Source organism: Cucumis sativus, chromosome 5 (assembly GCF_000004075.3).
Source record: "Cucumis sativus cultivar 9930 chromosome 5, Cucumber_9930_V3, whole genome shotgun sequence".
Classification (NCBI taxonomy): Eukaryota; Viridiplantae; Streptophyta; class Magnoliopsida; order Cucurbitales; family Cucurbitaceae; genus Cucumis; species Cucumis sativus.
The window spans coordinates 6486109-6511437 of NC_026659.2; the positions used below are offsets into that span (position 1 = coordinate 6486109).

A 25329-nucleotide genomic window follows, 5' to 3' on the forward strand; every position below is an offset into this window, starting at 1 on the left:
TTTCCATCGTGTCTTAAGTGGCTTGAAGAATAACCACTACTAGGATCTTATACTTGTCGTACTTCTATCTACAAGACATTTTTGAGTTAGTTATAAAAGGACTTCACCTCACTTCTCACCAATTTCACTCAAGAACACTTATATTTATCACTCAAGGCTAGGATTTTGGTATTAGGTCAAAGATGTAAGGGTGAATTTTTTTTTTTTTGTGTAATCTAACAAAAAAAAATAATCATCAAAGAGTGGATTTGAAGAATATTTTCAAAATAAGTTGTAGTATGTCTTGTATGAAATAAATTCTTAGTTTGATTAATTTGATATGTTGAATTGAGCAAAAAAAAAAAAAAAAAAAAGCTCCTATTTTGACTTCAATTTTATCTTTTTTGAGATTCATTCACGTATACATGCATAAATCTCGAAAAGGGGCATTTGTTGAATAAGAAAATTTGAGACCAATCACAATTTGTCATATCATTTACTCAGACACATGTTTTCATTAGGATCGTTGGATCAAGTTAATTATTTTAGTCCAATTAAATATTATTTACGGAGTTTCAATTAAGCCAAAAAAAATAAGTTTAATTTAGTCCCAGTGTTAAATATGACCCAAATACATGTCACGAGCGAGAATCAAATTCTAGAGATTGAACCACATTGCATCAAATCAACGCAAATGCAACTTCAACTTAAGTTCAACTCCACGAATCAAATTTCTTTAGAAATCTGGCGTGAACAATGAGAATTTGTTAACTTTTGAAGGTGTAGTGTGAAAATATTCTGAATTTTTCTTGCTTTGCTTCTTGTAATTACTCATTCAAATACAATTAATGAATCTATTGTTGGATTCACCTAGAAGAGAAATGACTATTCAAATCATCACATATAATTTTATAAATATGTATTTTCTTCAAGTAGCATTCGAAAACTTTTTCATAAGCATTTTTCTCTCATAATTTTTTCCCCCTTCTTATAAATAAAGTTGTGCAAGGTTTTGTTCGATATTTGTGGACGAGATGCTTTCTATCTAGTGAGACAATTGCTCATGAAACTAGGTATTGGAGTGGGTAAAGTTATACTAAGTAGACAATGTCAAGTCGTTGGTGTCATATTCTCTCGAGAATGTAAGGTAGTACACATTTTCTAATTTTTTGATATTACGCATAAAACAACTCATAGATCGAAAATTAACTTGAACGGGGAGTGTGTGTAGTCACCACATGGATTCTTAATCTCTCCCGTCTTGGTATCAATTATCTTTGGCATCAACACATAAGTGTACCACATTTCAAAACTTACAAACCTTTGATAAAAATACATATGACTAAAACTTTTCACAAAAAAAGAAAAGAAAAGGAATAGAAAGATACTTTTTCATTGTTTATTAATGGTAAAAATAAAAAGTGCAAACCCCATGAATTTCTGTTTCCTCCAGGAAGGTCACGGCTCTTCCGACCACTCGGATTTGAATCGTGAAATTTGATTCGAAGGATAGAGCATCAACCGTACCGGAATCTCTTGCATGAAACCTTTGTTAATTTATTGAGTATTAACAAAGGAGAGAACGAATCCAGGAAATTAGTCCGCAAGAAAACTGGCATGGGATTTTAGAGGGAACAAAATGATGCGTAGAATCCATTTTGTGAAATGGGTTACCTTTTTCTTCGTGATTCTACACCAAATTCTGCCCTTCAATTCCGCCTTCTCCATTTGCGAGTATAGCTTAGTTAACAATGGCAAGATGTACAACTTCAATCTGGCATCGCCTACCTCCAAATTCCCTCATGGAGTCCTCAGCGAAGACGGGTACTGTCTTTCTTCCCCACGGGCTCTGCTTCATTGGTTAGAAGTCAATATGTGAAAGTTTATCAGTTTCTTCATCTGGGTGTTGCTTCTAATTTATTGCTTCTCACTTAATCTTGTTTGCTTTGCAATGGAAGTGAAGTATGCAATTCTAGTGTAGTTTCTACTGTTCTATTAGGAGGAGTTGATGACTTATTAAATATCTACATGGAACTCAGTTTAGAATTTGATCAACATCAATTTGGTTTTGCTATGGCCTATGAGACTGATGAGAAGATAGTCGTTCACTTGTTCATTATGCTCAATGTGGTTAGAATTGTGTGAAAGGTTATGCACTAGGTCATACTCCTGCTTAAACAATTATTGGTTATTGCTTTGAGCTGGGAACTGTCAGTGTTAATAGGAAAATATAGTAGCAGCAATAATTTTGAAGGTGGACTGTGGGAGATATAACCATTACCCTTTCCAAAGGTTACTGTAGTATTCAATTTCAAGAGGATATCTCTCTCACAATCCAGCCTCTGTGGAATTATTCTCCAAAATAATACCTAACCTCCACACTTCATAACTTCCTGTATTTATAACCACATATCTGCCAACTCTCAAGTAAGTACAATTGTGCTTTGGGAAGGGGAGGAAGGGAGTGGTTATCATCTGGTTAGTTGGGATCTGGTGGGAAATCCTGTGAATTGTACGGCAAGGAAGAAGACTCTCTCCAATAAGAAAAAGCCTAGGGAAAATTGGATGAAAAATGAGTGCTCGATTTCTGAGATTCTGCGTATATTCACTAAGAAAGTGACAAGAAAATATGTTTTGGCTCAATGGCTTTGGCGTTTTGCCCTTGAGGTGAGGCTGAATTCTTATGCCAAGGATCATTTGAGTAAATACGGTCCCCATCCCTTTGAATGAGTGGCGAGAGGGGTTAAAGGCATACACCAAAATTTGTGGAATGATATTTCTTTTCAGCTTCCCGCTTTTTCCCATCTTGTTTTTAGTGTTGTGGGGGTAGGGAAGGAAATGAACTTTTGGGAAGATCATTCAGTGGGGGATAGATCCATTTCCTTTGCGTTTTCTTGGTTATATCACTTGTCTCCCTTTAAAAACCTTCACATGTCTGATTTTTGGTTTGGTTGGAACTTTGCGAAGGACGTGACCTCTTCTTTCTTTGATTAAGGGTTTTAAATTTTCAGAAGGGAGACAAGATATTCGGGTTTGGAGTCTGAACCCTTCTAGAGGGCTTCTCTTGTAAGTCATACTTTAGGATTTATTGCTCTCCTTCTGGTGAGTCGGTCTTTGACATTTTATGAAGGGTTAAGATTCCAAAGAAAGTTAAGTTCTCTTGGCAAGTGCTACTCGGTCTCGTCAATACTCTGGATAGGCTTGCGCGAAAGATGCCTTTGTTACTGGGTCCTTTTTGCTGCATCCTTTGTTGGAAGGCAGGGGAAGACCTGGATCACCTTCTTCAAGAGTGTCAGTTTGCAAGGTTTGTGTGAAATTGCTTCTTTTAGGAATTAGATATTGTGCTTGCTCGATGTTTGAGGAGTTTCTACTCCATTCGCCTTTCAAAGAGAAAGGCTTTCTTTTGTGGTTTGGCGAGGTGTGTGCCCTGTTGTCGGATCTTTGCTTTGGGGGAGAGGAGTCATAGAGTGTTCAGAGTTGTGGATATGGAACCTAGAACCTTGTGAGATGTCCTTGGTGAACTTCCATGTCTCTCTTTGAGCTTTGGTTTCAAAGATTTTTGTAATTACTTCATAGGAAATATCTTACTTTGTTAGAAACCCTTTCTCTAGGGTTTTTCTTGTGGATTTGTTTTTCCGACGCCTCTGTATTCTTCTTTTTTTTTTTCTCAGTGAAAACAATTGTTTACATCTAAAAAAATGTAATTACAATTATGCTACCAGTACTAGCAATATCCTAATAAGTTAATTACTTTTCTAATATTTCATTATTTTCCTATTAATTTTCTAACAGACACTTGAATTATAAGCGTGCCCATGGAAATGAGTTCTGAATATTGGGAGTATTGCAATTTCAAGAGGGTGATCTCCTCACAATCCACCCACTACGACTTATTCCCCAAAAGGCCAAAACAATACGTTACCTTACCTCCACTTTTTCTAACTTCTTCTGTGTATAACCATTCCTCTGCCTACTTTCAAGTCATTACAATTATGCTACTAGTACTAGTAATTTCCTAATATAATTACTTTCCTAATATTTCATTAGTTTTTTGTTAATTTTCTGATAGAAAGTTGAATTATTAGAGGTGTAAATACAAACGAGTTCTGAATATTGGGAGCATGAAACATATACATCAACTGAACCTTAAGCCAAAGACTTGTTTGGGAAACAGCCAACACAAACTAATGACTGCTTGAACAATTTTCAAAATGAGCCACAAAATTGATGCTAGACCATTGTTAAAAGAAGAGTGAGGTTTATAATTGTAATTGGTGTGCTTGCCTTTTGAACTGGTTTCTCCTTGTAAGTTTAATTTTTGTGAAGTTAACTATAAGTTCTGCTTTTTATTTCCTCCTCTTTTTCATTCCTTTTCCATTTTTCTTTTTAATTCCATTAATTTCTTTTCAGGTTTTACAGAGTAGCAGTAAATAACACTGTTGTCTGGTTTCAGGTTTGCTCCATCAGGTTACATATATTTTTTTTCATTTATTTTTTATAATGAGAAATGTAATTAAAAGAACAATCGGATGTACAAAAATAAAAATCCCACTAAAAGGAGCCAAACTACAAGAAAGGGCTTAATCAAGATAAATAAGATCTAACGAATATTGTTTTTCATTAAGGATCATTGACACATTTTTTTTAATAACGTTTTATCCTTCCTTTAGATTAAATATTTCAAAAGATTTGCAATACATGCTCACGTTTTTGCAAAAGTTATGTGGTTACTAAAGAAGAATTCTTTCTAGCTCTATCTGGTTGTTTTACAATGAAAGACATTATTCACATTCATTCTTTTCATATTCGACCCAATGTTACAACCCTAGATTTGAGGGAGAAGATTTAACAAATAAGGTAACAAAGCCTGAGGTAGGACCGTAGGAGGACAAAATATCTGTTGTGGCAGGAAACAACTGATGAAAGATACAAATTTATGTAGGAAGAATAAAGACAGATGAATGTGAGCTTGGTCCATGAGGGTTTGGATCAATTGTTGGGTTGTTTCCAACATTTTTTATCTTTTACTTTGTCCAGCATATTCTTAGTGTGTTAAGAAGACTAGATGTCATTTCCTTTGATCTATACATTTGCAGTTTCTTTGTGTGCGTTAGCAACTTGTATATGCACCTATTATATATATATAATGAATTGATATGAGAAAGATACACTCAATCACCCAACGTATAATAACTCTAGCGATATTCTTATAATTTTTAGCCTGATTTTGGAAATCTATTCTATGATTTTCCATGTGTTTTTGTGATTAGTTTTTTTTTTTGAACTTTATGATATCTTTTATGCTTTTATGGAGCAGCTATGTGACGGGATGATTTTCAACCACGATCCACCTATGTGCATTGATTGCTTGGTAAGTCCATCTCATGTTCCTGTTAGGCATTGTTAAAGAAATTGTTTCTTTAATAAAATGAAAAAAAACAAGAGAGGGTAGGAGAAGATTGGGAATGCAAATTATTACGTTAAAGATTGCTGAAATTATTTCATTCTTTTTTGATATATGATATACGCGTTTCTCATTAAAAGATGACATTATTTCTTACAAAAATGGAGTACTGGCTTTTCCTGAATGTTTTGTTGTTATAATTTTATATCAAATATTTGGTTTCCTGCTTATTATTTTTTCTTATTGCATATTGGAGGGTTGTGGGGGACCTTCACACTGTGGTATGGGCTGTGGTGCACTTGTAGCAAACAAGATAGAAGGTAAATATTTTTGCATCTAGCTAAATTTAAATTTAACTCCAGAGCTTCACACACTATTTAATTTGTTATAATATAAATGTGATCAGAGTAGACATGGATAGAGATTTGAACCTCTAACCTCAAACGAGTAGGTGCCTTAATTGCTCATGCTCTTGTTGACTAGAAATGTGCAATCTAGGGTTTATTGAGTTTAGGGCAACCTCTTAGTTGCTCAACTGAAGTAGCACAGTCGTAGACATGCATAAAACACATACATGGCATGGTAGGAATCTAGGATTTGTCATATTTTTAAAATTTTACCTCACAATCATATGACACATACATGGCATTGTAAGAATCCATGGCATGCCATTTTCAATAAATTTTTTGATAAGACCATGACAAGGACATGTATAAACGCATTCATTTGAATTAATTTGTAAACTAACGATTCAATTTAAATCAGTTTGACTATGTCAATAACAAGTTACTGTAGAAAAAAATGAACTGTTGGCTGATATTGAGTGAATTTCTAGATAAGAAAGTGTTTTTAGTCTGTCATACTTGGTATGAAAAATTTGGTGGAACAATTTGCCAACATAAGTGGGTTTGTTAGGATTCTCATGATTGGACAGTTGGTGCATCATGCTTTTGAAGGAGTACTTGTGAAAACATGGTTAATGTCATGTTATTTTGGGGGTTTGTTAGGAACCAAGGTTGTACGAAATGGTGATACTCAAGTGGTTAGTGTTAATTTTGTGTTATAAACTTATAATATTGAATAATTGGCTTGCATTGAAATACAACGAATAACAAAATAAATAGACTCCAACAAACTCAATAAAGGCAAGAAACATAAAAGGAAATTACTAATTTGGAAAATACAAAATAGGAATAAACCCTAATTTCTGAACAGTTAGAATGAGATGACCAATGTGGTATTTAAGTGGCTTGGCTCTCTCACCTCAATTGCTCGCTTTTGGATTGTAGTTCTCCAAGGTTCTTAAGTACCTAACATGGTTCAACCATACTGAACCATGAATATAGTAGAAGGTTCAGTAATCAAGTTGAAAGGTCACCAAAATCAATAATGATCACTACTGGAGTCTGCTGTTTGGTATCTAACAATTTCCCTACAGATAACTCACAGAAACCACACCAAAACAGAGCAACAGCATGGATAGTGTTTTGATATTACAAAAAGAGTTTCCTTTACAATATCAGGTTAAGAACTAGAGAAGAAAACACACGAGAAAGGATAATCCAGCTATTCGAGAGAGCTGGACTCTCTAAAGGTAATTACACAATCAAACACCCAAACTCTTCACACTCACCAACCATGACCAAAAGCACTGCTAAAATTGGTGTAAACCAAGCTAAACTTACATTAACAATAGGCTCCTATATTTATAGGGGTAGACCAAGCTAAACTTAAAACAACTTTACACCACGGTAACAAGGTTTAATTAAAGACAAGAAATAAAACGCTCAAAACTAAAACAAAGTGTTCAATACTACATCAACTCTTAAAATCACCAATTTACCCACAAACTTAAGGCAGTGGGTAAGGGAAAATTTAACATATTAGCTAACATTTCCTCTCACTTGTGGGCTTGAAAAATTAAGAAAGACCCAACAAGTGGAAATTAATATTAAATAGGGAGGAAATAACATTGCGGGGGCTTGAACCTAGGACATCCTGAAGTAACCTGCTCTAATTCACCAGTTGACTCAAAAACTTAAGCTAGTGGATAAGGACAAATTTAATATAATATCTAAAATCAGCATTCCACCCTACCCAGAAAACTCATCCAAGCTGAAAAGAATCGCATATAAGGATGTAAGTCAGAAACATTAAAAATTAGATTGATGTAGAGTGAAGTGGGAAGGTCGAGGTTATGAGCATTTGCACTATATTGTTGCAATTTGCGGAAATTTGGAGTTTTGGAAATTTATCATGACTAGGCCACTAATAAAAGGGTAAAATGTCATAATTTTAATCCATACTGGTCACCTACCTAGGATTTAATATTATATGAGTTTTCTCGATAATCAAATTTTATAGAGTCAGGCAGGTTGTTCAATAAGGTTAGTTGAGATTGAGGAGTGTGCAAGTTGACCAATGATCCAAACAATCATGAATACCAAAAAAGAAAAAGAGAAAAAAAAACTAGGCCACATGCTAGTTTTTTGTGTTTATAAGTTTGGAAGTCAGAAAGCTATACTTTGGGTGAACCTCTTGTGGTTACTTTTTTGCCTAGTTTGGTTTCAAAGCAATAGAAGGATCTTCAACTGAGACGAACGTGGCATTGCTCAAATTTGAGATTCTATTATTCTTTTTTTTTTTGTTGATAATAACAAATGACTTTCAATGATTAAGAGTGAAAGAATATACGAGTGCACAAAAAAAACAAGCCCACAAAAAGAGGAGTCCTACTATAAGAAGGGACTCCAACAATAAAGAAATAAAGTCCAAAGGGTAATTACAAAAAGCCTTCGAAATCAAACCCAATGAAAGACATGAAGACGGACATGTGACCACCCGTCTCCACTCACCCTCTCAACCCCCCCTAAACACTCTCCTATTCCTTTTGCCCCACAACACCCATAAAATAGCACAAACATTAGCACTCCAAAGAAAATGGCCTTTCCCTAAACGGTGGATTGGGAACTCCTTCATCATATCTCTAACAACTCAGTGAAGAACACTACTCATGCCAAATGACAGGAAGAAAGCATTCCAAACAGCTCTCACCAACTCACAATGCCATAAAATATGTCCAAGTTTTTATCCAACTTCACACAAAGGATACAATAGAAAGCAACAACTACATCTTCCTCGTAAGCCTGTCCAACGTGCTAATACGACTATGGAGAACTTGCCAAGTAAAGAATCGTACCTTTCTAGGGATCTTAATCCTCCACAACGAAGAAAAGACTGACTCATCCAAAGGGGAAAGGTTAATCAAACACTAGAAAAAGGACTTACAAGAGAACCCGTCCAAAGGATTAGGGCTTCAAACTCTCACATCTCTTATCCCAATACGGAAAGGCTGATTCGCCAGAATAGAAAGTAGAGCCATCACATTCGACGTCTCCTTGCCGCCTGTCGGTAAGGGCTCAATGGAAACCAAAAGAAAATGAGTAAGACCTCTTAGACCACACAAGAAACTTGGAGACAAAATGATTTTTAAGTGAAGATAGATGATACAATTGGGGAAAAGTACCACAGTGGGGACTCTCCCCAACCCAGTGATCCTTCCAAAAGTACGTCTCCCTCCCCTCCCCTCCCCCACCACACAACGAACCCAAGGAACAAAATTAGGGAGCTCTTCTGAAATGTCTTTCTAAAGCTTTTGATAGGTGCCTTTAACCCCTTTATCCAACCATTCAAAGGGATGGGGACCATGTTTACTCACAATAATCCTACACCAAAGAGAATAATGCTCTGCAGAGAAGCGCCACAGCCACTTGGCTAAGGGGGTTTTGTTATGAATCTTTAAGTTCCCAATTTCTAGTCCCCCAAAAGACACCGATCTCTCAACAACCTTTCATCTAATCAAATGAGAACCCTTACCTTTTCCATCCTCAACCCCTTCCCAAAGGAATCACACATCAATCTCTCTAAATCCTTGCAAACTTCATTTGGGGCTCTAAAGAAAGAGAAGAAATAAACTAGAATGCCAATCAAAACTGATTTTTATCAGAGTTAGACGACCCACTTTAGAGGAGAAGCCTTTTTTCCTAGAGGCCAGCCTACCGTGAACTTTATCCACTGCAGGGTTCCATAAAGAGACATTCTTAGGATTGAGGTTCTATTATTATTAAAGCTTCTTGATATATTAAGTATTATTATAATTTTTATTTTGTAATTAGTCTGTAACTAGTAACTACTATACATGCCAATTGGGGTACTTTTTTTTAATGCAAAGTATAATAGAAACTTCAGAAGGAGATTTTCTGGGTCATGTTGGAAAATACTCTAGCTATTGTTTAAAAGAGTTGAAAGTTCAGAAACAATAACCTTTTTGCATTTTACTTTTTTGCAAAGAAAAATGGGACTACATGCATCTTATAATATTATTGGTGTTTGAAGAATATTTACATAGCCGCCCTCATACTAGATCTGTGGTATAAATGCAGGCTATGATGTATGCACAACCATTGGTCTTGTGCAAAACACGAACATTAGCATCATTGGTAAGTCATGTGTTCTTTCGTACTTCTATTCAGTCAGTTTTTCTTTTTAATATGGTTTTTAAATTCTTTTAATATAATGTATTTTGTTTCTTCTTCCTTTCTTTTTTTATAAATATTCTCATTTTAATTTGGACCATGTAATAGCATGTAACATAAATAGTTCAGTCTCATCACATTCTTCATTTCTATTGTCTGTTGGTTATATTGGATATGCTTATCTTACATGTACCATGTATGTGCATAATTTCAATTCCACGACCAGAAGTCCAAGTTATCGCCACAGTTCATACGTCATGACGAGTATATTAATGTCTTATCTTATGTTGTCAGATATAAAAAATCCTGACAGGGGTGTTGCCGTTAAGATGTCTAACATTGACACTAAGGTCAAGTGCTCACTTTCCGTGTCTGTAATTTGTACGACAGATGGTATTCAGGTGTGTTTTGTGCCGTAATATTTGTGAATGTAATAAAAAATAAATTATTATTTGTTGATTCCATCTCTGTTTTTCAGGGACCACAAATTTTGGAAAAGATAGGGCCTTGTGACTATGTGAGTGCCTTGACTTTATAGACATGAAAGCTCTTCTTAATTGCTTTTTTCCCTCTGAAATAATTACTCTTTTAGGTTCTATCATTAAACATATTTTCTTGTGTGCATCACCAAGATACTTGTGTCTTTGTCGAGAAGGCCTTTTCCCACTACTTTTTTGATCTGATATTGATCGACAACTAGATTGAAATTTACAATATCTTGATCTATTGTTTCTCTCTCTCTTTCTTATTTTGGGTTAATATCTATATCTAGTTTATTCACTTTCATTTTATAATTATCTAGTTACTTTTTGTATGATTTTCAAGACTATTGCTGTCTTGTCTTATTTGGACCGTCAATTTTTGATTGTTTCTTATGTAATACAAAAACTTGTACGTGAAGAATTTAAGAAGATAAACACAAACAAGAGAGAATAATGAATACCCCCAAGAACCAAAGGAGTAAAAAATTTGTACGTGAAGAATTTGAAAGGATCAATACAAACAAGAGAGAATAATAAATAGTCCCAAGAACCAAAGGAGCAAAAAACTACGTGAAGAATTTAAGAAGATAAACACAAACGAGAGAGAATAATAAATACTTCCAAGAACCAAAAGGTGCCATAAAAGTATTATTCAATTGATGTGTTCGGAAACAAAAAAAATTCAGAAAAGTCAAGTAATTCACCTAAATATAAAGAAATATGACTTGGATACGAGTACACAGCCTTTTGTTGGAGTACTGAAAATTGGACTAATCTGATAACTTTACAATTGAAGTTGTTTTTTTATAAGCCTCTCTGGTGTTGCGCTCTCTCTATTATAAGCCCCTTTACAGGTTTGGCATGAGTAGCTGCACGTTAGTTGGTTATATTAGCTTTCTCCATGTCCACCATTTCTGCCTTCCAAAACTGTTTCATCTTGGATGCCTTTTTGTCATGCTCAATTCTTTTTAATATATACCCTTTTCTGTAGAATTCAAATATATCATAAGGATATAACTGTTCCTATCCAATTTTCAGTACTCCATCATGACATGACTTCAGCTATTGCTGTTTTTATCTTGAAAACTTTGCATAATTTCATCATTAGGTTTTAACTTTTATAGCTGAATTTGAAGCTTGTATCATTAGTCTTTGCTTAAACTTTGGAATGCACTGGAAGTTGTTTGAAAAGCTGTCTATGATCATATTCATAATATCTTTACTCCTGGGGAGAATTAGCTTGTAAGGACTTTCAGATGTCTGTTAATTAAAACATGGTAGTTATCATGTAAATACCAAATGTTCTTTGTTACCTTTAGATTTTAGTTACTTTTATCAAAAAACATGTTTTCAGTATTCCTTGTGATTAAGCTTTGGTGTAACAGGCTACATCCTTGAGGCACCCTTCTGGTTGTGCAAAGATTGTACATGTTCATAGAAGAGGCTGGGGCTTCTTTGGGACCTTTACAATCATGTATTCCACTCCCTTTAATGTTGAAAGTTATCTTATATTTGTCAACATTGTCGAGCAGTCAGCTAATATATGGTTCTTTGTTGGAGTAATTATTTTTTTTGGTTTTTGCAGCATTTTATGCCTTTTCGGAGGATATCTTTTGGCTGGGATCGTCTATCGATATTTCGTTCTCAAAGTTCGCGGTGTTGATGTACGTATCCTTATTCTATTTAACAAAATAGCTGCAGTGATTTTTCCCATATGCTACCATTAAACAAATAAGAAGTTCCCTAGTTTGTTGTTGTTGGGGGGTGGGGGGTGGGGGGTTGTAAAGAAGAAACAAGAAACTTCAAGAGAATATATTAAAAAAAAAAGAACCTAAGGGTGGATTTAAGGGGACCCCTGAAACAGAGCTACAGAATGACAGCCTTTCGGTCATGATCATCAACAACCTTTAGTTCCGTAAAGAATTGTCTTAAAAAACGTTACAAAAGAATTTTGTATCTAAAGAAATCCTTCAAGACACTGTACAATACTACCTAAAGAATAAAAATTAGAAGACTTATCTTCGAAGGATCTACCATTCATTACCTTCCAAATTTTCCACAAAAAGAATCTAAAGGCACAACTTCCAACCACCTTGCCTCTTCCAAGTTTTACGCATGGAGGCCTTCCATAAGCCAATTTTCCACTTTCTTTGAAGATGAAAAAAGAATCTCTCAAGCTTCAAATCTAAAAGAACAATGGGAGACAGATTCTATATTTTCTACCTATTCAAACACATTCTACAACCTGAGAGTGTAGGGACCACCTCCTAATCTTTCTTTGAAGTCTATCATAAGTACTCAGACTTCTAAAGGCCAAGGACGACCAAATAATTTTTCTTTTATTATGATTTATTATTTTTGGACGAGTAACAAAGTTTTCATTAAGAAAAAATGCATGAATACAAGCGCATACAAAGATGGAGCCCGTAAATGATGGAGGCAATCTGAAGGAAAGACGTCCAATGAGCAAGATAAAACCAAGCAAACAATTACAAAAAGTTTTTTGTAATTGAAGCTCACAAGGAAACATGGATCATAGTAAAGGACCAACCATTATTAATAAGGATGATGCTCCATGAATCCTTTGGTTTGATTAATATTCCGATCAAAAGCTTTATTTCTTGAAAGGATTTAATCCTTCAACTCTTGAATAAAATATTCAAGAAAAAATAGAAATTGTTGTGATTTGTGTCCAGATCATGAAATTACTAAACGTAATTTTTTTGAATTGGATCAATACTTCCCCTCTAAAGGTTCTATTGTTCCTCTCACTCTGAAGTCTCCACCAAATAGCACTCACCCTCGCTTGCCACAAAAATGTTCCTCTCTTCCCAACGGAAGGACGAAAAAGGAATTCTTTAATCATCAATCTGCAGTCACTCTGTCTAGCCAATAAAAAGGTTAACTTGTCAAAGAATTAGTCCACACAGCATAAGCAAAATCAGAACTCCAAAGCTTGCGATCAAGGTCATCTGCAGCCCTCCTGCAAAGAATGCAACACCACAACCTTATCAAATTAGGCACCTTCCTTGACACACTTTCCAAGGCATTAACCCTTCCATGAAGAACTTACCGAACAAGAAACTTAACCTTCTTGAGAATTCCCATCCTCCACATTGAAACAAAAATTGAATTTATTGGGGGAAGAAAGGTTGACCAAACAAAGGAAGAAGGACTAGGGCACCACAAGAGAAAGTTCCTCACCCAGGAGAGCCCTGAAACACCGCAACAAAGAAAGGATAGTGATAATATCCTTCGTCTCCCTTGCAAATAAAGAATAGCAGAACTCCAAGTGGGGACTGGCTGAGCCAAAACATTAGACAGTGATACTTTCTGCATTGAAGATAAATAATATAAGGGAAAAGCAGAGTAGAAGGATCTTTCCTCCAACCACCTATCTTCGCGGAAACAACGAGCAAAGAGGGAGAAATTCTTAGCTATATCAACCGATGGTTTGTTTCCTTTTTTCTTCTTGAACTCTGGTGTCATCTGGCAGGAGACACCATAAATTCTGGAAAACCTTTCTCCAAACAGAGCCATCTTCTTGAGTAGACTTCCAAATCCAGTTGGTCAGCAAGAGTTATTACAGCGAGTGAGAGAGACCACTACCATACCCCATCAAGGGAGGTTGGCAACACTCCCACTTGACTAAGTTGCTGCCCAAGTTGTACACCCTTCGTTCCCAAGGTCAAGGCAGAGTTACAAATTCCTCCATTCAGCTTGAATTAGGAAAAAAAGTGTACTCACGAAAGAATGTAGCGAGTTTACACCTAGGAAGACTCCCGAGTCCAATTTAAAATATAAATGGTGGTTTCTGTCATCTATATCAGAATTACTACACTAATTTAATTTTGAGCTGGCAAGCTGGAAAAGTCTTAGGAAGCACTCTTTCAAAGCGTATCTAGTAGCCCATAGATTGTACAGATTTCAATAGGTTGCCATTTCTCATCTCAAACGTGTGAAAGCACTTGGCTCTACGAATTTCCTGGTACAGCTGTAGCTTGCATTACTGTTCTTAGTGGCAAACCAATTTGGTTGTTCCAAATCATGCCATACTAGTCATAATAGTGTGCCACATGTTACTGGCTACGGGAGGAAAGCTCTGCACTCATTTGGAACAAGAGGTGCACATTTCTTTCTTAAGTTTCCCCAACCTAGAAGCATCTCCCTCCGAAAGAAGGAATTCCATGTACCATTTCATCAGAAAGATGCTTGTAGCCATCATATTAAGGTTATGAATTGAAAGAAAGTGCCTCGTCTTCTGCAAGTTGATAGATTTTTATGCTTCTCTCATTATATTTTAATGCTAGAAGTTTTATGTTTAATAGAACATTCACGATGTTCTTTTTCATATCACCATTCTCTCTTGACGCTAACCAGGGAGAATTACTTGGGTTTATTTTTAGTGTCAACTCAGTTTATATCTCTACTACCTTCATAATGAATCCCTTGCTTTCAACATTTCTTTTTCCAGGTTATTCCCAACCTAGAATTCTGGCTTAGCTTACCTCATAAAATTCAGGTATAGTTTACTTCTATGTATTTCGACTTCTCTGTATCTCTTTCGAGTAATTAATTACTACTATTTTTTCTCTACTTCTCTACATCTCTTTCATATGATTGTGGCCGAATATCGCATTGCAGAGCTTATTTGCATCTCTGGTCCGAAAATTTAAGGGACCATCTCGAGGTCATCGAGATTCTTATTCTCCAGTCAACTTCTGATTTTGCATACATTTTTGCTTCAAATTGCTGGCGAGACTCCTTGTTTTCATTGCAATTTTACTATGATCAAGTTCTAATGGGTTGGTAGGCAATACAGCCAGAGGAGTTCAGCCTGAAATTGCATCAAGCTGCTTTATTAACTCTACTTTAGAGCTTTCATCTTGTTCATTGGTGTATTAGAACCATAGAGAGAGAGAGAGATGGAGAGAGGGAGAGAGGGAGAGATAGGGCCTGTAGGCTAGCCTTTTGCTCTACAATCCAGTCAAACCTGAGAATTAGGCTTCAGTTTTTACATTCTTTTGACTATAGTCTCCTGAAATATTAGGCACATAAGGTTCTGTTATAAGGATCTGATATAGATAGAAAGTGATCTTGCTTGATATGTGATTTTTTTTTATAATTTTTTCAATAATTTATCATGAAGGTAAATTGCAAAAACTACCTCCAACTACGTCCAGTAATTTTAATTATACTCTCAGACTTCCGATTTTAAAAGTTAAGCTTCCAAACTTATGCAAGGGTTCAAATTGGACCTTCAAAATTACCTAATTGTATAATTTCTAACATTTGTATAATTTTGTGAGTTTAATTTTTATCAATTATGAGTCTAATTATTACATGCTCGTTGGTTCAATTTTAACAATTGTACAAGTTTAAAAGCTCAATTTTACCCTTAGAAAGTTTTAGAATATAATTGTAACTATCACTCAGTCATTTTTACAAAATTTTGCTTATTGTTATTATTTAAAAGGAACAAATGGGAGTTGGAGAAGATAAGGCATTGGTACAATGTGTTTTTTTTCCTATTCTTTTTTTCGTATGTAGCTTGTGTGAAATGCTAATTATTAATTTCCTAAAATGAAGATTTTTAAAATTAGAAACTTTTCTAAATTTGATTAGGATTAGTATATTTTTGTAGTAATATTTATTGACATAACCACCCATTTGAGCAAGAGATAGTGATGCTATTCAACGTGATCACATGCTAATTATTTGTCTTTCATAATGCAATTTCATGGTTTGAAAATTATTTTTATCCTAAATTTTACTCAAATCTCTATTTCAATTCCAATTTTGCACTTGAAAACATTTTCTATTTTCCAATTTTACCCTCACCCAACCTGTTTTTTTATTTTATTTTATTTTTTTATTTTATTTCCTATTTACATTGATCACCTTTAGTTTAGAAATTTCAACAAAATAGAAAATCTTACAACGTTGGAAAAAAATTGAAACCAAATACTTCAATTAAGGTGAAAATTGAAACCTAATGGTCAAATATAACGAAATGAGATATATAACAAGATATCGATGTTGATTGACTATTATCAATAATATATTGTATATTAAACCATTAACATGCTCGTTTTGTCCATTTCGATCAAGAAACTCTAAAAACACATACATAAACTTGAAATTGTACCAAAAATTTTAACATATCTATTTTAAGTATAAAAATGAATGGTTTTTCATGATTGATTTCTTTTGTTGGGCACTAAGTCCACTAAAACTAGCCAATGGGAAAAACCTAACAAGTATTTTAGCAAATCATAGGCCAACTTGAATCCATTTTCATAAAAATAAAAATAATGATTGTAAAATAGAAAATTTACCCAAATATAATCTAAAACAACAATCCCTATTTTTATTAGAAAAGAAAAGAAAAAAAAGAAAAAGAAAAAGAGAATCAATCAATAACATGGCTTGCACGTTAAGCTCACTATTTTTGTAGTCCCAATTGCAATTTGATTTTTATCCATGACTTATATAATAGGGTAGGATAGTACCTAACCACCTTTGAGCTGGAAATTTTACCAAATACTCAATCATTTTTTTGCACCTAAAACTTATTTTACTATAGAAAGAGAGAGATTGATTATAATTTTAAACCAATAATTTGGAAAAAGAATTAATATCTTACCTTAGAAGCAAAGCAACAAATACAATTTCTCTTCTAAGCTATCATTCACCCACTACTCTTCTTCATCAATCCTTCCACTATCTTACCTTTTTCTTTCATTTTATTGCCCTCTACATCTTCTTATATTATGATGTCTAATGTCACAACAACATAGCTACATTAATTATACGATAAAAAGATTTAAACTTTCATGCCAACGTTATTATAACTTAATCCTAAAATTACTCTTTTTCTTTTTATGTCTAACACTCAAACCTTCCCTCTACTTGTTCTTAAAAAAAGAATAGAAATGAGATTATAGAAGAACCCAAGTAAATGGCATTATATAACCTTGATAAGTAAAAATTAAATTATTATTATTTAATTTTCAATCCTATATAACCTTGAGTCCTCTCTGTGTTTGATGTTAACTTTTCAACTATTTGCCAACAAGCCCTTTTTAGTCAATTTGAAATTAATTGAACTAAATTTCTAATACTCTATTAATTTAAGAGGAAAATCATTAATTTAATTTAGGGAATACAAAGTGGCAATCATAAAACAAAAATTGATAGGTAGATATTATTAATAGCAAGGTGGTTTTTGTCTTTGTCATTAAAACTTCTAATTTTGCCTCTCCCTGAAATGAAGCCTCCTTCTCCTATCTCTTCCTCCTCCTCCCTCCTTAGAAAACCTCGCTTCTCCCCTTACCTCTTCACTCTCTTGGCCTTCATCTTCTTCGTCGCCGTCCTCTACAGCGAAGACCTTGCCTGCATCTTCAGCCAACAACTTGAACTCGACCTCAACCCCAACCGCCCTTCGCCAGCCACCGGTGAGTTCAATTCTCATTACCATTTCAGATATATATATATATATATATATATGATTTGTAGATATATACTTAGATATTCTTAGGTTTAGTTCTAATAATAATAGACGACAAAATCACCATAAATTTAACATCATATCAGAGGAGCAGCAGGTAATATAATATTCTTTTGTTAAATTACCATTTTGATATATATATACTTTGAGATTTTTTCACTATATAGTCTTTTGTACGTGTAATTGTCCAATTTCAATCTCTTTTACTTTCAATATTTCGATTCCATGTGATGCATGTTGATATATTTTTAAAACTTAGAGTAAAAGTATTAATAGATCATAACAGTTTCCTTTTTAGATGAAAAATAAACAATAAAGCTAAATTTTTGAATTAATGTAGTGGGGATTAGGAATATAATTTAGTTGATTTGATTATTTAATTAACTATATATATAATTGTGAGTCTTGGGCGTTGTTAGAGAAGAAATGGGAGAAGTTGGCATTTGCAAAAGGAAAATTGAAGGAGGAGGAGGAGGAGGGTTGTGACGTGTACAGTGGGAAATGGGTTAGGGACGAGGTGACTCGGCCGCTATATGATGAGTCAGATTGTCCCTACATACAGCCCCAGCTGACGTGTCAGGAACATGGCCGGCCTGACCGGAGTTATCAGTACTGGCGGTGGCAACCCCACGGCTGCGATCTTCCCAGGTCTCTCTCTCTCTCTCTTTCTCTCTTCTTTATAATTTAATGTTCTTTTTTTTGTTTGGACAATAAGCTTGGATAATACAAAATGCTTATCCACTTTTAACTTCATTTAAATATGTTAAGTTGTGAAGATTAGAAGAAAGTAGTTAAAAGGTTAAATTTGAAGTTTGTGTTTAAAAAGTATCTTTTCTAAATGTTATCTATGTAAAACTTTCATTGAGTAGTAGTGTTAGTTATTGCATATAAAAAATTAAAATTTTGGAATAAAAAAAACTTTGTAACTTGTTTGTTGAAAACCCAAGAGAGAAGTTTTTACCAAAAGTTGTTCTCAACCGATTTGGTAAAATTGACCATAACTTAGTGCAGAAAGAAAAATAAAAAAAAAACAAAGCGACGACGTATGGAAGCATTTAAATTGGCCGCCCCATAGTCATCAGGGTGACGTGGCAGAACCAAGTTGAAGAATATTTGTGGTTATTTTTACAAATACGTGGATTTAAATAATTTATAAAGATTGTTAATAATATATAAAAATAATTAAATTTTGATTTAGAAAGTTTAACCATAAAGGCAGCAAGTTGAGGCAAGTGGTTTATTTTGACATGTCATGCAAAACATATATACATATATATAAATTTGGATTTCCAAATACAAGTTTTGCCTTCTACTTATACATACATATGCATCAATAATATCAACTTTGTGAACGAATTGCATATACAAATTCTGATTGAACTTAATTTTCTTTTTCCCTTTCAAAAAATGGAAGTTTCAACGCAAGCCTAATGCTAGAAGCCCTAAGGGGAAAGAGGATGATGTTCGTTGGAGATTCTCTAAATAGAGGGCAATTCGTTTCAATGGTTTGTCTTCTTCACTCTCTAATTCCCGACGACGCCAAGTCCATGGAGACCTTCGATTCCCTCACTGTCTTCACCGCCAAGGTACTTAATTATTCGTAGTTTGTTATAATTCAAAATTAGCAGAAACTTACTTTTGCTAAATGTAGATTGATGATATTGAAAATTAATATTATATAGGAGTATAATGCGACGATTGAATTCTATTGGGCGCCATTTCTTTTGGAATCGAACTCTGATAATGCGGTGATCCATCGGATTTCTGATCGGATAGTAAGAAGAGGGTCCATTAATAAGCATGGAAGGCATTGGAAAGGGGTTGATATTATGGTTTTCAATACTTACCTTTGGTGGATGACTGGCTTGAACATGAAAATCCTGTAAGATTTTATATATTATGTTTAGTCCTTCTTGGGTTGTTTCTATTTACTTTCAAATTTTAATTTAAAACTGTTCAATACAATTAATTCAAATATTTATTAGACATTTTTTTAAAAATCTACGAATGTTAATAGACACGTGATTAAAAGTTTAGATACGCATCTAGTTATAAAATAGTTTAATTACGAACCTTTTATATGCGTACACACGTACATTTGAAAGTTTATAACTAAAACTTGTAATTTAACCTATTTGTATAGTTGATATTGTCTCTCTTCTCTTAATACTTTTATACATTTACAAATTTGAAAAAGAAAATGGTGTTATTTGAATTTAATTAATTTATAGGGAAGGGTCTTTTGAGGATGAAGTACAAGACATAGTAGAGCTATCAACAGAGGATGCTTATCGTATGGCAATGAAGAGTATGCTGAGATGGGTTAGGAAGAATATGAACCCTAAAAAAACTAGGGTTTTCTTCACTAGCATGTCCCCTTCCCATGGAAAGTAAGTTCTCTATCTCTTTTCTCTTTTCCACTCCTTTTAAATGAAAATTGTATATCCCATAAATGTTTGAACAACATGCATGATAGGATCGATGTGTCGTTTTACATCATTAGATACTATTAGAAAAATTTGAGGTTCCATGTATGTATCATAATAAATTAATTGACAATAAGAGGAGCAATAACTCATATATCTTACGATGATGAGATATCTTTCTCCTTCGGATGTGGGATCTCAAGAAAAAAATGAGTTGACCGGTGACTTTGAAGTATATAACCTTTTAGTTAATTTAAACATTATAGCTAGAGAGCGCAAAACATTGTGCAGATTGATTTGTGTTAAAATCTTTTAATATTAAGTTTGAACCTAAAAAGGAGCAAATTAAGTGAGATGCAATTGCTCCCCTTCAATCATTTTTTTCCTTTCACTTCTCATTAGATATACATTAGAATGATAGAGAGATACCTCACACGATCTTTATAAAATATTCAAATTAATTCTTCAATTGTGAATTGGTCACGAGGTGATACCTAAGTTTATCTAATATGGTATTAGAGCCTATAAAATAACTCAAATTAACAAATATTTCGTTAAAGAAAAAAGAACATTTGACCCAGAAAACGATAAATCAAAAGAGCTAATACCTTGAGCGAGAGGATGTTGAATTTCTACCTTATCATCTTTACAAGATAGATCATGAGTTACTTCCATATTTTACGACACATGCATTGTTAAAGAGGGAGTAACCATTGTAGTGTGATAGAACAAGTTATGTTGAATATTTTATCTTGGTATAGCCATTGATTAAGGTAACTCTGATCAATTCCCTTATTTTTACTCTCTACAGAAGCATTGATTGGGGAGGTGAAGAGGGTGGCAACTGCTACAACCAAACAACTATAATTGAAGATCCAAACTATTGGGGCTCTGATTCGAGAAAAAGCATCATGGAAGTGATCGGAGAAGTCTTCGAAAAGTCGAAGTTTCCGATCACATTTCTAAACATCACACAGCTCTCGAGCTATCGTCGGGATGCCCACACGTCCATCTACAAGAAGCAATGGTCGCCATTAACGCCAGAGCAGCTGGCAAACCCAGTAAGTTATGCAGATTGTGTCCACTGGTGTCTGCCTGGTCTTCAGGATACTTGGAATGAGCTTCTTTTTACTAAACTTTTTTATCCTTATTAATTTTAATGAAGGTCTTTTTGAATTGACTTGCTAATCGCTTAAAAAAAGTATTTTAAAACAAAGCATTTAAGTCAGTTCAAACATACTATTAAATTTTTACCAAAGTTCACACTCTCATCTAGAATTCGTTATGAGATTTTTTGTAAAGTTGGGGTTGACACAGTGTTGAGTATATCAATTCATGATGGAGAAAGTAAATCTATATGAAATTCAAAGGATTGAACATAAGTTTTTTCTCTTCTTTCATTTTTTCGTGGGAAAGGAAAATGATGGAACACTAAGATTGTGTTCTATCAATAGAGCTTTTATTGATAATGAAAGAAATTGAATACAATATTAAAATAAAATAATAAAGAAACATCTCAATTCAGTTACAATCTCTCTGTTACCTTCTCTCAAAGGTGCACAGATTTCAGATTCAAATCTCAAAACTTAAATGCCCTTCCCTCCACTAATTCAAATCTATTTATATAAACATAAAAACATATATATCCTAACTAACTATCCTAACCGACTCCCATGTGCCTACACTAATACTTACACTTAGCACCCTAATTCTTCTTTCCTCGTCTAGTATATTGGTGGATGATCGAAGGTTTATCATTACATTCCTTCTCCAAATTCACCTTGTTCTCAAGGTGAAACTCTGGAAATCGCCGATTCATGTCTTCGTAGTCTTCCCAGATAGCTTCATGCATAAGTAGTCCTTTCCCGCTATCCAACACATCCCACCCTCGATTTTATTCTTTAAGTAGCCATAGATCTCATCAAGTACCGCGCGCCATTCATGTGTCTCCATCATGTAAGGCATATCAAACGGCTCAGCTTGATGATCTCACAACATCTTCTTCAACTGGGAAACACGAAAGACAGGGTGGATAAATGATGATTCTAGTAACTCCAACTTGTATGCAATTGGGCCTATCCTTTCTATGATTTTATAAGGACCAAAGAACTTGGCTGATAACTTCTCATTTCTTCTCTTTCGTAATGAAACTTTTCGATATGGTCTGATTTTAAGAAAGACCAGATCTCCTACCCCATAATCCACATCTCGATGCTTCAAATCCGCATCTCTTTTCATCTTCTCTTGAGCTACCCGTAGATGCTCCTTCAACGCCCCCAACATGATGTCCCTCTCTTTAAGCTGCTCATCTAGTGCTGAGTTAGGAGTGTCCTGATCCTCATAGTACACTAAAGGTGGAGGTAGATGCCTATACACGGCCTTAAATGGTGTAATTCCTAAATCTCTTTGATACGTTGTATTGTACCAGTACTCTGCCAAATACAACCACTTTGTCCACTCTCTTGGTCTTTCTCCACAAAAACAACGTAGATATGTCTCCATTCCTCTATTGACCACTCAATTTGGTCATCTGACTGAGGGTGATAGGATGAACTTCAATTCAACTTAGTACCAACTAGTTCAAATAACTCCCTCCAAAAGTTACTTAGAAACACCTTATCTCGATCAGACACTATGGACTTAGGATATTCGTGCAGGCGAACAACTTCTTTTACAAACAAGTCAGTCACGATCTTGGCAGTATATGGATGCTTCAATGCCAAAAATTGTCCATATCTGCTGAATCTATCTACTACCACAAAAATTACTTCATAGCCATCAGTTTCGTAGAAATGTCGCTTCAGAAACTATTAGGAATCTCCAAAGGTAGCAATAATCTGTCAGGCGACAGTGCCATGGTCTTATGCTTTTGGCAAATTAGACATTCCTCACAATACTTGTTCACGTCTCATACCTTTCCAATATAGCTCACTAGCAAATCTTTTATAGGTTCGAAGGAATCCTGAATGCCCTCCAAACATGGAGTCATGGAAAGTGTGAAGTAGTGTTGGAATTGATATGAAGACTTGGAAACAACTAATCTATCTTTATACTGTAACATTCCTTGCTGAATGGAATACTTATTCTCTCTCTTTCCATAGTTTCTTCATTATCGATGTAAGTCGATCATCGCTTTCAACTTCCTCCTTGATCTTCTCTAAATCAAGCAGATTTGGGACTGTAAGGTTGCAAAGATGAACAACTAGGGTTGCCCGCAACAAAGCATCTGCATGCTTATTCTCTAAATCCGGCTTGTATACTACTTCAAAGGAGTATCCCAAAAGCTTGGTGATCCACTTTTGGTGTTGTGGCTTAATAACTCTCTGCTCCAATAGAAACTTCAATGAACGTTGATTTGTCTTCACTATAAACTTCCTCTCAAGCAAATAAGAATTTCTACCGTTGCACCACAAGGACAACTGCTATAAGCTCCCTTTCGTATACTGGTTTAACTCTGTCTCTCATAGCTAAGGAGTGGTTGAAATAGGTGATGTTGCGTTTGAATTGGGTGGGAACTTCTCCTATTCCATAGCCAGAGGCATCCTTCGTCTCTATTTCAAAGACTGCATCGAAGTCAGGCAGAGCTAAAATAGGGAGGGTCATCATGGCGTTTTGCAGTTTCTGAAATGCTTCTAAGGATTCTTCACTCCACTTGAATCTTCCATTCTTCAGTAGATGTGTTAGAGGGGCTGCTATAGATCCATAATGTTGGACAAATTTCCTATAATATCCGGTCAATCCCAAAAATCCATGGACTTTACAGACATTCTTAGGAACTGGCCATTTCTTGATTTCTCAAACTTTTTCCAGATCAACCTCCACTCCTTGGCCCAAAATTATGTGCCCCAAATAATCCACACGTGTTTTTGCAAACCTACATTTCTTCTTATTAGTATACACAGTTCATTTTTTCGCAGCACCTCCAAAGTCTTCCCCAAGTGTAACAAATGTTCCTCAAAATGCTTGTTGTATATTAGTATGTCATAAAAAAATATGAGTATAAACTTCCTCAGATAGGGCTTGAATATGGAATTCATCAACGACTGAAAAGTAGAAGGGGCATTGGCTAAGCCAAACGACATAACCATAAACTCATAATGACCCTCATGCTTTCTAAATGTTGTTTTCTCAATATCTTCCCCATACATGCAAATATGATGGTAGTTTTCCTTTAAATCGATCTTAGTGAACCATGTAGCTCCATTCAGTTCATCAAAAAGCTCCTCAATTACTGAGATTGGAAATTTGTCCGGTATAGTTACATTATTAAGATCTCGATAATCTACAGAGAAACATCAACTCTCATCCTTCTTCCGAACTAATAACATAGGGCTGAAGTATGCACGGTTGCTTGGACAGATGACTCTTGATGCCAACATCTTAACTACTAATTTTTTCATTTCACCATTTTTTTTGGAAAGCATACTGATAAGTCCTTATAGTCACTAGGTTAGTCTTCTGCTTTAGGTGTATATGATGTTCAATACCTCTTCTTGTTGGCCATTGTGTAGGCTAATTAAAGACATCTTCAAACTTCTTCAAAACAACAAACATAGATTCTTCCTCGGTCAACACCTCCTCTAACTCTTCCCCATCCGTAGAAGATTCTTCTCACTCCATGGCACGACACTCCACTAAAAAGTCATGATCGGATCCGTCCCAAGATCTCATCATATTTTTCAAGCTCACCCTGGTTTTAGTTAAACTAGGATCTCCCTTTATTACCACCCTTCTGCCCTGGTGCATAAAGTCATAGTCAAATTTTGCCAATCAACTTCAGTTATATCAAGGGAATATAGCCACTGCATTCCCAGTACAACATCTACACCTCCTAACTCCAATGGTAGAAAATTCGCCACTACCCTTCATTCACTCAATGTCAACTCGACTACTTCACAAGTCATAGTCAAATTTTGCCAATCAACTTCAGTTATATCAAGAATTAAAGTTTGTTGAAGTCATATCTTCAAAACAGATAAATTTAAACAAATAA

The 25329-nt window shown here is 34.8% G+C and overlaps 3 protein-coding genes across 5 annotated transcripts; 2 read left to right on the plus strand and 1 right to left on the minus strand.

The window, feature by feature from the left end:
• Positions 1-1384: 1384 nt before the first annotated feature.
• LOC101220308 lies at positions 1385-15620 on the plus strand. Of its 3 annotated transcripts, none has more exons than XM_031885714.1 (11): positions 1385-1803; positions 4390-4432; positions 5297-5350; positions 5640-5703; positions 9826-9882; positions 10213-10319; positions 10397-10435; positions 11786-11874; positions 11986-12064; positions 14875-14922; positions 15045-15620. In XM_031885714.1, the coding sequence occupies exons 1-11, from the start codon at positions 1619-1621 to the stop codon at positions 15123-15125; spliced, it is 846 nt and encodes a 281-aa protein (XP_031741574.1). In that variant the 5' UTR covers positions 1385-1618; the 3' UTR covers positions 15126-15620. The 3 variants fall into 3 exon arrangements, with proteins under 3 accessions (XP_031741574.1, XP_031741576.1, XP_031741575.1); XM_031885716.1 differs by having other exon boundaries at positions 1387-1803; positions 4390-4446; XM_031885715.1 differs by lacking the exon at positions 1385-1803 and adding an exon at positions 1935-3283.
• On the minus strand, positions 12973-13948 carry LOC105435468. The gene is made up of 2 exons (XM_011656710.2): positions 13474-13948; positions 12973-13383 (listed from the first exon to the last, which is right to left on the minus strand). Exons 1-2 carry the CDS (start codon positions 13938-13940, stop codon positions 13302-13304), a joined length of 549 nt encoding a protein of 182 aa, XP_011655012.1. The 5' UTR covers positions 13941-13948; the 3' UTR covers positions 12973-13301.
• Positions 15621-17521: 1901 nt separating the features above from the next.
• LOC101220068 (protein trichome birefringence-like 33) lies at positions 17522-21718 on the plus strand. The gene is made up of 6 exons (XM_004148122.3): positions 17522-17857; positions 18330-18558; positions 19325-19496; positions 19593-19792; positions 20142-20300; positions 21148-21718. The coding sequence occupies exons 1-6, from the start codon at positions 17671-17673 to the stop codon at positions 21488-21490; spliced, it is 1290 nt and encodes a 429-aa protein (XP_004148170.1). The 5' UTR covers positions 17522-17670; the 3' UTR covers positions 21491-21718.
• Positions 21719-25329: the final 3611 nt, after the last annotated feature.